This window comes from Cebidichthys violaceus, unplaced genomic scaffold, assembly GCF_023349555.1.
Source record: "Cebidichthys violaceus isolate CVI_PGR_0920_01 unplaced genomic scaffold, fCebVio1.0.p SCAF_1, whole genome shotgun sequence".
NCBI lineage: Eukaryota > Metazoa > Chordata > Actinopteri > Perciformes > Stichaeidae > Cebidichthys > Cebidichthys violaceus.
This window is the reverse complement of record NW_027176262.1, coordinates 6020887-6034277: the sequence shown is the minus strand read 5'-3', so window position 1 is coordinate 6034277 and position 13391 is coordinate 6020887. Positions and strand designations below refer to the sequence as shown.

General features: G+C 45.4%; 2 protein-coding genes across 3 annotated transcripts; one reads left to right on the top strand and one right to left on the bottom strand.

The window, feature by feature from the left end:
* The first annotated feature begins 297 nt into the window (after window positions 1–297).
* Window positions 298–2477, top strand: c5ar1 (complement C5a receptor 1). 2 transcript variants are annotated; one of them, XM_068707850.1, is made up of 2 exons: window positions 298–323; window positions 591–2477. In XM_068707850.1, the coding sequence occupies exon 2, from the start codon at window positions 603–605 to the stop codon at window positions 1644–1646; it is 1044 nt and encodes a 347-aa protein (XP_068563951.1). In that variant the 5' UTR covers window positions 298–323; window positions 591–602; the 3' UTR covers window positions 1647–2477. The 2 variants fall into 2 exon arrangements, with proteins under 2 accessions (XP_068563951.1, XP_068563960.1); XM_068707859.1 differs by having other exon boundaries at window positions 298–335.
* A 2-nt stretch (window positions 2478–2479) lies between these two features.
* Window positions 2480–12976, bottom strand: LOC137870490 (dapper homolog 3). Its single transcript, XM_068707836.1, has 4 exons — window positions 12550–12976; window positions 6479–6611; window positions 6028–6138; window positions 2480–5375 (listed from the first exon to the last, which is right to left on the bottom strand). Exons 1-4 carry the CDS (start codon window positions 12778–12780, stop codon window positions 3847–3849), a joined length of 2004 nt encoding a protein of 667 aa, XP_068563937.1. The 5' UTR covers window positions 12781–12976; the 3' UTR covers window positions 2480–3846.
* Between the last annotated feature and the right edge of the window lie 415 nt (window positions 12977–13391).

Here is a 13391-nt window from a genome sequence, read left to right as displayed (position 1 = left end):
TCTACAAACTCTTACAGACTGAATAATGTTTGCTTTTGTGTCAGTCACTTTTATTCTAACTGGATACATTCTTCTTCATCACAACAGAAGAACAAGAATAGTTCCCATGAAGGCCTATAAATCATAAAGATATATACAATTAAATATATTAAAAAAAAAAAATTCAACTGTTTTCAAAGATGTCTTAGGTAATATTTTTTAGAAGGGATATTGTGCAAGTGTGTGTGTGTTAAGGGTGTGTGTGAGGGTATAAAACCTTCTTGAAAGCAGAAGGGCTTCATAACTTCCTGTCAGCAGTGAAGCTGCAACAAACCACTGAAGCTGTAAGTTGTTTAGTAAGTTTCAAATGCTTCTGTTATATTGTGACTAGATTTTACAAATGTAAAAGATAATTCAACTAATCAGCTCGAATGTATCATCTGTTATGACTGTGTCTAATTGATGGACTTATAGTTTCACACATAACTATGAAAGTTAATATTTGTTTTACACTAAACATTTGTCACACACCAAAATAAATCATGTTGTCCATGATAATTTCAGCATTCTAAAAATGTTATTGTAATGCTTGACAATTTTTCCATTTACAGCTTCAACCAGCCATGGATTTCTTTGAGGACTACAACTTCACTTTCACCAATTTGACTGACTATGACACACTGTTCGAGTTTCCCGACACTTTGGCACCTAAGATTCAACCGATCCAGATCATGGCTCTGGTCTTCTACGGCCTGGTGTTCCTGCTGGGTGTCCCCGGTAATGCTGTGGTGGTGTGGGTGACGGGGTTCTGCATGCCCCGCTCTGTCACCTCCATCTGGTTCCTCAACCTCGCGCTGGTCGATCTCCTGTGCTGCCTCTCCCTCCCTCTGCTCATGATCCCTCTGGCCCATGACGACCACTGGCACTTCGGGCCACTGGCCTGCACGTTAGTGAAAAGCCTGTTTCACCTGGTGATGTACTGCAGCGTCCTGCAGCTGGTTCTGATCAGTGTGGATCGCTGGATGCTGGTCAGCAGACCCATCTGGTGTCAGAACAACAGGCGACCCAAGCAGGCTGCCTTCGGGTGTGTTGCCGTCTGGTGCTTGGCTCTGGTCGGCAGCATCCCCCAGTTCGTCTACACCAAGCAGATCGAAGCTGGTGCAGACAAGCGAGAGTGCGTGACGGTGTACACTACACTCAGCGCCTGGCTCGTCACGTCCTACCGCTTCCTGGTAGGATTCATCCTCCCCTTCGTAGTGATCGTGGTCTGTCACTTGGTGGTGTACATGAGAGCGCAGAGAGGACTGTCCAGAGGTCGGACGCGCTCCAAGCGCACGCTGAGGGTCATCATCGCCGTGGTGCTGAGCTTCTTCCTGTGTTGGCTCCCACTGCACACTTTGGACTTCCTCATATTGACGGTCCCTCGGAGATCCGATCACAGACCCAGAGTTTACCTGGCACACGTCTTGGCACTGTGCCTGGCGTACTTCAACAGTTGCCTCAACCCGCTGCTCTATGTGTGTCTGGGCCGGGGCTTCAAGGAAACCATGAACCGCTCCCTGCGCAACATGATGCACTTCATCAGCGAGGACCCTGTGACCAAGATGAGCATCGCTACTAACGACACTAAGAGCTCGAGCAACGGGAAGGAGACGACCAAAATCTGATGTTGTGTCGACTTTGATGCACTTCTGCAATCTCCTCACCGAGCGACCTCTTCTCTACTGAACGTGGGCATCCGAACCACTGAGGTTTCACCATAAACTGTCTTGTGTTCTAAAGAACTAACTTTAACATTTGAACGTGTGAGCACACCAACCCTGCTGTTTCACAAGCTATTGTGAGGAGTTTTGTAATGCAGTTGAACGAAATGCAAAGATGGTATCATGATTGCCTCAAGTTTGCAAATCAGGAATTTTGCCAATCTGCAATATTTCCTGTGAACACATATCTCACGCAACAAGAACACTTTCCTATTTCTGCTCCTACACAAGAATGATATCAGACTGTTTGGTTATGAATGTATGTTTGTATTGCTTTTTGTTTTGTATTATTCAAGTTTCTTGTTATTAATAATGAATACATTGTTCTTGTATAATACTTACCCCTATAAGACACAGCCATGTCCCCTTGTGTAACAGTAGTCTACTATGCATAGACCACAAGAGGGAGCTACACTCTAAATCTCTGATGCTCAATGAACAAAGAGCATAGAGTTGCTTATGGCTCCTGGGCGGAGCACCAAATTGTGTCAGGCCCTAAAAACAAAAAGGACAATTTAGTGATGTTTGCAGGTTTGTCAAATAAATTCAGTTCAGACAAATGCTCCACTTAGCACGTCTATAGTCTATTACATGTACATTCATTATCTTTTTTTTTTTTTTTACCACTTGCCTCATGCATATGTATGTTAGTTTATGATGTTTTGAAATGTATCTTGTTGTACCAGGGCAATTAAAGAATACAAAACAATAAAAATATGTGTTGAAGTACCAAAATGAAGAGGGAAAAGCCTTTATTTACAAACTACATTCATTCCAAACAAGGCCACGTGATGGTATATACAGAAACACACATAATTACTAGAGTGTCCAATTCTGTGTCAATATGTTTCAATTAATATGTGCACTTATACATACTGTATGTGCGTGCATGCATGTACACCGGTCCCTTACTATGGCCTCTACTAAACCCATTCCTTACTCACAGACCTGTTGACGCTCATTGGTCCCTGCAGCACAGTTTACAAAGAGGCAGAGCTGAGTACCTGTGAACAATATGGACATTCCCTGCTCAGAGATTAACAATCAGACTGTCAATTTTGAGCCTGTGGGAGAACCAAATGTAAACATCGATTTGTTCTATTACACATTTGTTCACTCCTGCACAAATGAGAGATTTATTTTCCCTATAGGACGCAGGCTAACTGCAAGACAAATCCTTACTCTAAAGCTTCAAGTTTTACCACACACTGGAGTAATGTTTTTTAGTGGTGTAGTTTCAGAATGATAACCTAATAATTCCTGCAATGAAATATGTAATCTAATACTGATTTGTGGGAAAATAGAGACAGTGTTAGAATGGCACACTCTAGTTAATTCCAATTAACTGGTAACTACAGGCTTTTATTCAGTGCAGAGCAAGTCCTTGCAAATCTTGAGCATAAACTTTCCAATAATGAATGAATATTCTATTAATAATTATTTGGGTTTAAATTGAGCTGTTGCCACAGATTAGCGCCACATTTCACAGTTCTTTCCAGGAAACGTTGAAGGAAATTAGTGGGACATTTTTGACCCTTCAAATAGAGTGAAGTTACCCAAATTTCTTAAAAAAATCAGTGCCATAAAATACTTCTAATTAATTTCTAGAGCTCTGGTGTTTAGCAAGACTTGAAGCTTTTGACAATGTACCCATTCGTTGTGTAGACTTACACTGTAATCAATTAACCACACATCTATGATTAATTAACTATAAGGCCAACAGGCATCAGGACTGACAAACCGGCAGCATATTCAGTCACTTCGTCACTTCAGTGTGGTCCACGTCAACGCAGTGTAACTATGCATCACACCAATTATCATCAATTAGAGCAGGGTAATGCCCATTAGTCTGGTGTCTGATGGCTGTCAACTACAATATAAATTAAACCAGATGATCTCTAGCAGATCTTTAATCATGCCCATTAATGTAAATGTGTCTCACTACGAACAAACTGAAATTAGAGGTAGGTAGCGTGTCAAAACTGGATCGGTTAGTTAACAAATGATCGGTGAGCAAAAGAAGCAGGCACACAGTGTTGCTCTGACAATGGCTTTACAACACAGTAGAAAAGTTCATGGGTTTAAAACAGATGTGAGCATTTCCTCAAACAGTAGTCATGACTTTGAGGGACCCTGAGCGGAATCTGAGGATCTTCTTTTTGAGAGCATGGGAGGCTTTGATCTTGACAAAGGCTTTTGGTTGAGAGGGGGCGTTGGCGGCTGCCTGTGGTGACGGTGAGGATGAGGAGGAGGTAGAAGCAAGGCGTGGCGGCAGCTGCTGGGGCCACACAAGCCCCCCGCTCTCATCGGAGTCACTGGACAGCGAGCTGGAGGCCGGGGAATACACCTCGCTCATGCTGGACTCGGACTCGGGGGGGGCGGCGCCAGCGTAGCCCTCCTCTCCATGACAGAGAGGGGCTCTCTCCTGGAAGTCGGGGTGCCAGCGCTGGGTGTGCTGCTGCTGCTGCTGCTGCTGCTGCTGTTGCTGCTGCTGCTGGTGGTAGTTCTGGTGTTGGGACTGGGGGCAAGAATGGCCGTGGCGAACTTTACGTGGTGGTCGTCGTTGTGACTGCCCTGCTACGGTCTCCCCTTCGTCCTGGCTGAGCTCCAGGTTGGAGCACCAACGTCTGCTCCCGTTGTCGCTGTTGATGCCCGTCTGCTGTCCAGCGACTTGGCCTTGGTTCTGAGCATGATCCCCTCTGCCTTGGTGCCTCTCGGTGGTGCTGTACCTGCGCTCAGGCAACACTCGGTGGCCCAGGAGGCTGTTTTCAGACTGCGATCGGCTGGTTTTACTGCTCGATTTCTTGGCTCTCTGTCGCTCATTGTGGCTCTTCTTAGAAGTTCTGGACTTTGGGTGGTCAGGAGAGGTGACAACATGGTTGGGCTTAGGCTGCTCTTGGTTGTAGTGTCTGGGGGAGCGCACAGGGGCATGGCAGGCATGCCCAGGGATATAATGAGCACTTACTAAATTGTGCTTGTGATGAATAGGGGGTTGTGGATGTAAGTAATGCTGGGGGGATGGGGGTTCACAATAAAGGTCAAGAGCCCCAACACCACAGTTGGGGTCCAGGGAGGGCAGAGGTGATTGTAGCCTCTCGGCCAGGGAGTGTGGCCTGGACTGGGGGTAGGGCAGAGCAAGATAACAGTCCTCCTCCAAAGATGGGGCCTCTCCTCCACAGGCCTCCCCCTCCTGCAGGTCACAACCCCAGCCCTGGCCCTTAGGGTTTGCTGAAAGGTCACCGTGGGGCTGGAAGTGGGGGTCAGGAAAGTGTTGCTCTGTGGTAAGAGAAGGAGTTCTCCTGTGTAGGGAGCTGTGTCCGGAGGCACCGCAGTACGTGGGGTCGGGGCTCAAGGTGGTGCGAGGCTGACACGGCCGTGGTGCGAGGGTATGACGCTGGATGAGACTTAGGATGTAACCCTCTACCCGCAAAGCCTGCTGGTAGTCCTCCTCTGTGAGCTGATCCTCTGCAGGCTGTTGCTGCCAGGCTCCGCTGGTGTCCCACTGCCACGAGTCCACCGCCGCGCCTTCCTCGGCGATGCCCTCCAGAGGCGGGTAAGGGGCAGAGAAAGAGCGGGGTAGGGTGGTGCGTACGACTGGCACGTCCTGTTCTCCATTCATTATTAGGGGGTCTCCTAATAACAGAAAATAATATAGTTGTAGGTCAGGGTGCAGGGGCATAATTATTATACCACATACAAAAAAGACAATCTATAAATTAAACATAAGCAATAGTGCATGATGCAGAAACTTCACTTCAGAATGCAAAGTCAGTAGTTATTCTAAAAGATGTCAGGGACTCAATGCTTTGTTTCACATCTAATCTATGCCTTGGTGCCGGTTTTAAACATATGTTTTCATTTAATGAATTATTAAATCTTATAAAACAGTGCGCTTGTATGCATCTCTCTCAGCTGTGGTGGTTACAGCTTGTTCTTTCCACCTGATCTCCACCGCATTTCCTGACTATCGGCTTCGAACAACCTATATATCAGCACTGACATTAAATCCATACTGAAAATAAATCAGTTGCTGCATCTATGTTTTTTAACGTCTATGGATTACTCGCAAGACAATAGATACCAGATAAGGATAACACATCTACCATCTTCTCTTGGTGTTAGAAAAAGGAGAAGAAGAGACGAATACATACTCTGATTCTAACGGTTGACAATGCAAAGAGTAAAATAAAAGTGGGTGTTGCTTCACTTACACACAGACCAAGAATGAATTAATTAATGTGTAGTTGTGTACTTCAGTCTTTCCAGATCTGCTACTTTTTCTTACCCACAGACTTTGGCCTGTCATTGGTGTAAACCCAGGGGGAGACTGTCTCTGTTGGCTCTGTGGAACAAGATTTTCCTTTAGGCGACTGACCCTCACTCGACTCATAGAAACCTTGGAAATACAATTAGAGAAAGAGAGAGTGGATGACTAGCCCCTTTATTATAGTTCACTGATCGTTCCAGTTCTCTAAAAATATGCCACAAAACAATATTATAAGCAACTGGAGCATGAACGAATAAGAGCAGAAATAACATGACAAACTCATTACAAACGTACATCAAAATGCAAAGAGACAAAGAAACATGAGTTTCCTGGCATAAATTATGTTGTTATTTAAAAAAAAATCCACTCAGTGGCTTTATTGAAATATCAAAGTGCACATTTAGAAAGCTGTTGACTACATACATGTAAGAGCTGTGATAACAGAAAAGGTTTAAAACTGAGGAAGTACCAGAACTCGGCCGACTGTCGCCTGCGTCTCCTTGAGCGCCATCATGGCAGCCATCGTCAGTGTCGATCCTCAGCTCTCCCACCTGCTGTTCCAGCGCCTGCATCAGGCCCCATGGGGAACTCTGAAGGGCACTCTGAAACACAAACACACACAGGCTGTTTTCTTGCTGTCTGGATTTGATTGCTCTGTTGAGAAGTCATTTTGTAAGTAGACAGTAAGAGGAAACAATCAGTGATTTCAACAACAAAGCAAGAAGTTCCGCGTTTGCAGAAACGCTAATGACAGACGCACAGCTGTGCATCCTTCACTATAAACTCTGAAATTTCAACGCAAGGGTTTTATATTATGGGTGGTTGGGTTGTATTTGAATGAAGGTAATCATTTTAATAAATTGTGTGTAAGATAGACAATAATTTAGCAAGCAGATGTTGCATTATGTTATCAACAACTGCAATTATAACCATTTATATGAGAAGCAGTCACCTTATTTCCAAAGATGGACATTTCAATCTGATGAAAGAAAGATAATCAATGTAATTATGGTGTTTGTACAATAACAATGACCCAAACGAGCAAGAACACAAAATGCCACAACTCAGATGTGGATTCTCCTTCACTAGTTACTAAAATAGAAATGCGGACATCGCAGGTCATCACTGTGCATCCATATCTGTCACCGGGCTCTCAGGAGCAGTGAGTCAGAACATGAATAATTCAAGGTCTGTAAAGGGTAGGGGGAGGGTCTTTCATGTGATCACATTCACTCTCATGCTGTCCAGATATGCAGACAAAAGTGCTTGCTCACACTGCTAACATAGACAGAGTAAAATAACACAATTTGAGAACAGAGAAACACACACACACACACACACACACACACACACACACACACACACACACACACACACACACACACACACACACACACACACACACACACACACAGACACCACAGTAAAATTGGACAAGCCTGCCAGACAATTTGCGCCGGTCTCATGACGACATCATCTGACACACGTACGGACATCTATAGACACTTGCACGCAAGCCTGTCCACATGAATTGGACAGACGCACACACACACACACTCTACAATGTAATGATTTATGTTATGGTACGTATATTTTGTCCCCATTTTGTCACCAAAAGGAAGGCGAGACACCACAATGTGACTGTTTAGATTAATGTCCCCACAAGATATGTAAAACACACACACACACACACACACTTAATTTTGTTGGAGGCGATACGACACTCGAGGCTCATTAAGAGACTTCATTACCAGAAGATTGAGCATGTCCTCGCTACAAGGTGACACTTTTTACATTACAAACCTGCTATGATGGAGCACCTGTCTGACGACTGCTGCAGTCTTCTGCACTCCCTGAGCACTGTCTTTGTATATTTGTGTCTGTGTCAATAAAACACTGCCTATAGAAATGAAGAAAGGGTCCTATGGTGTGCAAATGTGCAAAACAGCTGTTGAGAAACGATCAAAAAGCACAGTTTGTCATAGAGAGCCCTTTTAGCCGTGCTTATGGCTTGGCTCTAGGGGCGGCAACGTCGGTCCATCGGTCTCCCCACCGATTTGGTCCAGGATGAAATATCTTAACTACTGTTTGATGGATTTCCATGAATTTAAAAAAAAGAAATCCATGGTGCCCAGAGGATAATGTCTGCTCACTATGGCAACCCCCTGACCTTTCCTCTGGTGCCACCATGAGGTTAATATTTCTTTTTTTGTGACATCAACCAATTAAAAGGGGAAACATCCATCAAGTCTGTGTGAATGTGCTTAGAAGAAGAGACGGTTGAGCATGTTATTTGTCACTGCTAGAAGTATGAAACACATCGAGAAAAGCTAAAAAAGGAATTTAAGAATTGTGGGTTGAGAAAAAGAAGTCTCAACTATTTGATGGATGACCGTGTAATTTGGTACAAGCTTTCATTTGTCACATTTCTGGATCAAATAACATTTACATAACTCCCTAACCTAAACTTAAGAAAACAAAGCCTGCGTTTGTCTCTCGGTGCATGATTTATTGCATCAAAACTGTAATTTGTCTAGAGAAAAAAAATCCTGGATTACAAAACTAGGTCTGGACTACCACTCAAGAGTGATCTTTTGGTCAGTGCGCCAATCGGTGTTTGAGCTCCGACTCCTTTGTCCCGCAGACTAAAAGCGGTCATGATGCAAATGCTGTTGAGGGGCAATTGACCCAAGCTAACCTATGCTGCCCACACAACCTCTTCACCCCAAACACTGCCATTTCTTTTGTCCACACAAGAGCGCTTATTGTCTTACTATAAACAAAGCATTAGCATCACTACATCAATATGGTTTTGTGTGACAGAAACGAAGAGTGGGGAGCTTTGTTTTAGCTACTGGTGTGGCGTAGAGAAATAGCTGGGAGGAGGGGAGACTATTGGAAATCAATTAATCAATGATGAAAATTAACATAGTTGATTGCATGCCGCCTCTTTGTGGCCAAACCCAGAAATGCACGCGCACATGCACACGCCGCGGAAGCCATGGAGCTGGTTTATTAAATTATAATGGTGCAGAAAACAAACAAACCTTTGTGGCCGAACAAAACCAAGCAAACACAATACAACATTTAGTAGTGCGGCTTTGGAGACGCTTCATACTGTAGTAGGGACCATTTTTGCAAGCAGGGCTTTTGATTGCACTCCATTATTAATGGTCTCACACGGGTTCCTTGACACTCTGCACACTGTATTATTACTGTTTTACTGCGTCCCCTGCTCCAGGCTGGTGGGGGGATGGGGGAGACAGAGGACACGGTGCAGACAGACTCACCTAGCCATTAAGACGTTACACACTGGGTGTACAGCACATCAGGACCACCTGCTCGTTCAATAAAAAAAAAAATACTGACCAGCTGCAGCAGGTGAATCCAGGACAACATAATGTATGATTGTCGACTGATTTCACACGTTACATATTCAGCCAGTGTGTAGATGAAAAGTGAGAGACAGTTCGTCACTAGAATCTCGAGGCCGAGGAGAAAACAAGCTTTTGATTGTGCGAGAGAGGGGCAGTGTAGAAACATTGCAATTCTGCCATCTAAAAAAAAAAAGGCAGGATATGGACCTTGGCTGTTGAAAAGAGGTTTTTAATCTGTAGAATAGACCTCTAACGAGTCACCGGTTGAATGGGTTTGAAACGCTAATGCCAGCCCAGGATATGAAAATGCACGGAACAGGACACATGAGGCATGGAGCAGCACTGCTGGACCCTCTATAATTGAAGCAATGTTGTGACTGGCTCCACACAGAGAAGGCTGTGGGAGGCCGGAGACACACACACACACACACACACACACACACACACACACACACACACACACACACACACACACACACACACACACACACACACACACACACACACACACCATGCCACTGCTTGACTAAACTAGTGACCCCTTCCTTCTTCAAATAGACACGCACCTTATAAATGCTTTATTTTAATACGGTGAATTAAATTTGAATGATGAATTCTAATTTGACAGATGTTGACACAGCGGTGCACCCGGTGTTTACATAAGCGCAGTGAATGGCATTCATTAGCAGGCTCTGACTCCGTCGTACGTGCCCTGAGGCTTGTAGGGAGGGCGGCAGGGTGGGTTGACTCTGAATGGAGTCTCTTAATAGACTTGCACCAGGCTATGCTCATGTGTGGGACCAGCTCACAGTCCACCTCATGGTGTGTCTGTATACAGAATGTTTGCAAATGTCTGTGTGGATGTGTGTATTCATGCACATACATTTTCAGAAACTCGTTTTGCATGTACAGTTATGTGTACAAATAAGCTAGAACACGCAGACGTTTGGGTTCCCTGTTTTCATCTTTGTGTGCCAGCACAAAAGTGGAGGAAACCATCCAGTGATCCACACGAGTGATCGGTCTCTGCTGAGCAGACTAACCGCTCCGTGGTCTCACTAATGACTTGCTGCTGTCTTAACACAAGGACACACACAACCTGATGGACGACAAGCCAGTGGTTAAGCAAAGGCACAAGACTAAAGCAAAACATACTGCAGACACATGCTAACAATCCTGCACGAGGAAGGTACACATGGTTTCACACATGTGCCTATAAACACATGCTACTTGATTTGAAACCTCCAAGTGTGTGTGTGTGTGTGTGTGTGTGTGTGTGTGTGTGTGTGCGTGTGTGTGTGATTAAATTCAACTCGAGGTTTCTAAAATTCAAACACCCCTCCACACACAGATGTATGTATGTCACACACACTCATACACAATTCATGCATTCTCTTCCACTCTCTTCAAACACGCGCAGTAGGTAGCTTAGAGGGAGGTCAGAGCTTCATGCTTTCCCAGCTGCTGTCTGGCGTCCCACAGCTGTCAGCACCACACACTGTATCCAGGAGAAAAAGGCCTCTCAGCCCTGTCTGGGGCCACATTCATGTTCAAGGCAGCCACGTGCACGCGCACGCGCTGGCAGCCCCACGGGTCTGTTGTTTCCGTGTCACACCGTGAACTGGAGAATTTTGGAGACTTTAACCTACATGGAAGATGAGATTGGGGATTTGCCTCGGACGCAGATGGTGACCTGATATGAAGACTCAATTTGAGACTTCAATAAGAGTAAAACAAAAAAGAGTATTCTCAGAGGAGTAGGCCTACCCCGTGTAATTACTCACACGCTTGGGTAAGCAAAACAGTTAATAAACATCGATTCGCAGACGCGTTGCGCAGAAAATGAAAACGGGAACATATATGGGGGGGGGGGGGGGGGGGTTTGAGATTTGCTGCTTCCAGTCAATGTTTGGATGAGACGCCAGGCTGAAATGTGCTGACAGCTCCACAGCACCAGGGGAGAGGAATTCACCAGATAGATGCTTGTGCGGTGTGCGCACTGGAAAGACTTGACCCCTTACACATTCCATACATCTTTCAAAATGTTTGTTTTCCATTGGAATTATAAAAAAACAAAACAGTCCACACTCGCCCGGATGAGCAATCCTTGAGGCCAAAATAAATCACAGTGCCCATATCATGCCATACCCGACTCACGGCAGGGCACAAGGCCTCCAACGAGCCTTATCCTCTCACTGGGTGCTCGGTCGGGATCATTAGTATTCTGCTCCATACGCGTCTATTGTTAGACCCCCGGCGGAGGAGCAGGAGGGAGGAGAGAAGGAGGTGTGAAGAGGTGGCGGCTGATTTAATTTCTTTTTCACCCTCTTTAATAATGGCTTCCTATTGTAGCAATGTTGAGACAGCGGGCAGCGCGACAGCAGCGGCCGAACACAAACGTAACTCCCAGACCCAAAAATGAAACTTAAAGCAGCATAAGGAGAAATCAAATAAAATGCATACCATCAAAAACAACATTATTTACAGTGCCGGGCTCAGTGGTGCGTGAAACTTTCCTGTGGGAAATGGTTATGCTGTCACCCAAAGTTGCATTTTTCTTGGTTAACCCAGTTTTTTTTTAATTCTCATGTTAATCCTGATAACATATTTGTCGCAACTTCGCTCGACATGAAAAAAGAGACCTCATCAATTATTTGGAAGATTGCTTATGACAAAAATGTTAGCTGCAACAACAACATACAAGCGGGAGATATAATTCATCCCTTTATGATCTGCAGAGAGCACAAATAAGAGCTTGTTAAGTAGTAAAAGCTACAAAAGTCCGTGATGAGGGAACAATGGGCCATTAAATAGTGGGTCTGTGCTACAAACGGCGGGTGCTCCACCCCCTGATTTCGTTACCCACAGGCATAAATCTCAGCCCAAAGCACAGAAACGCATTACATCCTTTCAAACAGAGGGCCTATTAATCAAGTTGAGTAACTTTTTTTTTTTTTGCAGAGAGAGGTCACCTCGACACAAAGGGCGCTGCCCAGACCAAGAGTCCATGTAACGGTCAAGCGGATTCCAATTAGGATACGCTGTAAAGGCTATTGGATATTTTAAACTATGTAGGACTATGGTTACGTGGGTTTTTTAACACGGGGTGGGGTGAGTCCGCTGGAATCCAAACACGCAGTAAAAAGACGCTCGAACTTCTTACCAGCTGGCGCCTCAGTGTCAAGTTTTCCTGGCCCCAGCTGCTGAAACACGCCAGCTCTCCTCTGGAGCGGTCCACGAGCAAAGGGTCTCCCAGAGCCAGCGCCCCGAGCACCAGGCACTCCTGCCTCTGCTTGCGGAGCTCCAGCTCACACAGCCCGGTCAGACTCGCCTCCAGGCGCTCCTTGGTCCGACTGCGCTCCACAGTCACCGGGAACGAGAAAGCGCGATGCATGGCCCCCAAAATCCCAGACTTATATGCACAATAAGAGCAAATTCCTCACCCCCCCCACTCCAACCTTATTCAGCGCTCTCTAATTGGCCCAGATTTACGAGGGCATTCGCTGGCTATAAAGGGCCATGCTGCATCCCAAATCCTTGCGATAGTATGGCAGCTTTGGAGCTATACATTTTTCTATTTCGCAGCTGTCAAACGCAGCACGGAGCCCCGCCCTCTGCGACCAGCCACAGAGAGAGAAAAAGTGGGAGTCATCCTCCCCTCTTCGCAAACCCAATCTCAGCCTTCATTGGACACGAGAGGCCGTGGGATTGCTGCGCGTGACGTTGTCCCATCCCCCTTGATTCATTACAGTGACGCGTCGGCCTCACCCCTCTTCCCATCCTGGTCCGGGACTAATGGACCGCTTCAGGGGACGGCTATTTCTGGGAGCGTAGTGATAGACTGGGGTTTTAGTATCCTGAAATGAATTAAAGACACTATAGCAATAAAGTAAAGAGTACAGCAATATTCAGACTGATAAACTGGTGAAAGAAGCCGTAACATCGGATAGCAATATCCTTTATGTCAGGACGCAGTATAAACATACAGATGCTGCAAATGCAAGA

Bases quoted from the DNA above. Each gene is read 5' to 3' on its own strand.
- LOC137870490 (XM_068707836.1), bottom strand. From the start codon at position 12,780: ATGCATCGCGCTTTCTCGTTCCCGGTGACTGTGGAGCGCAGTCGGACC. The intron at 6,612-12,549 runs GTAAGAAGTTCG...TTTGTGTTTCAG, and splicing joins TGACACTGAGGCGCCAGCTG to AGTGCCCTTCAGAGTTCCCC. The intron at 6,139-6,478 runs GTACTTCCTCAG...TGTATTTCCAAG, and splicing joins CGACAGTCGGCCGAGTTCTG to GTTTCTATGAGTCGAGTGAG.
- c5ar1 (XM_068707850.1), top strand. From the start codon at position 603: ATGGATTTCTTTGAGGACTACAACTTCACTTTCACCAATTTGACTGAC.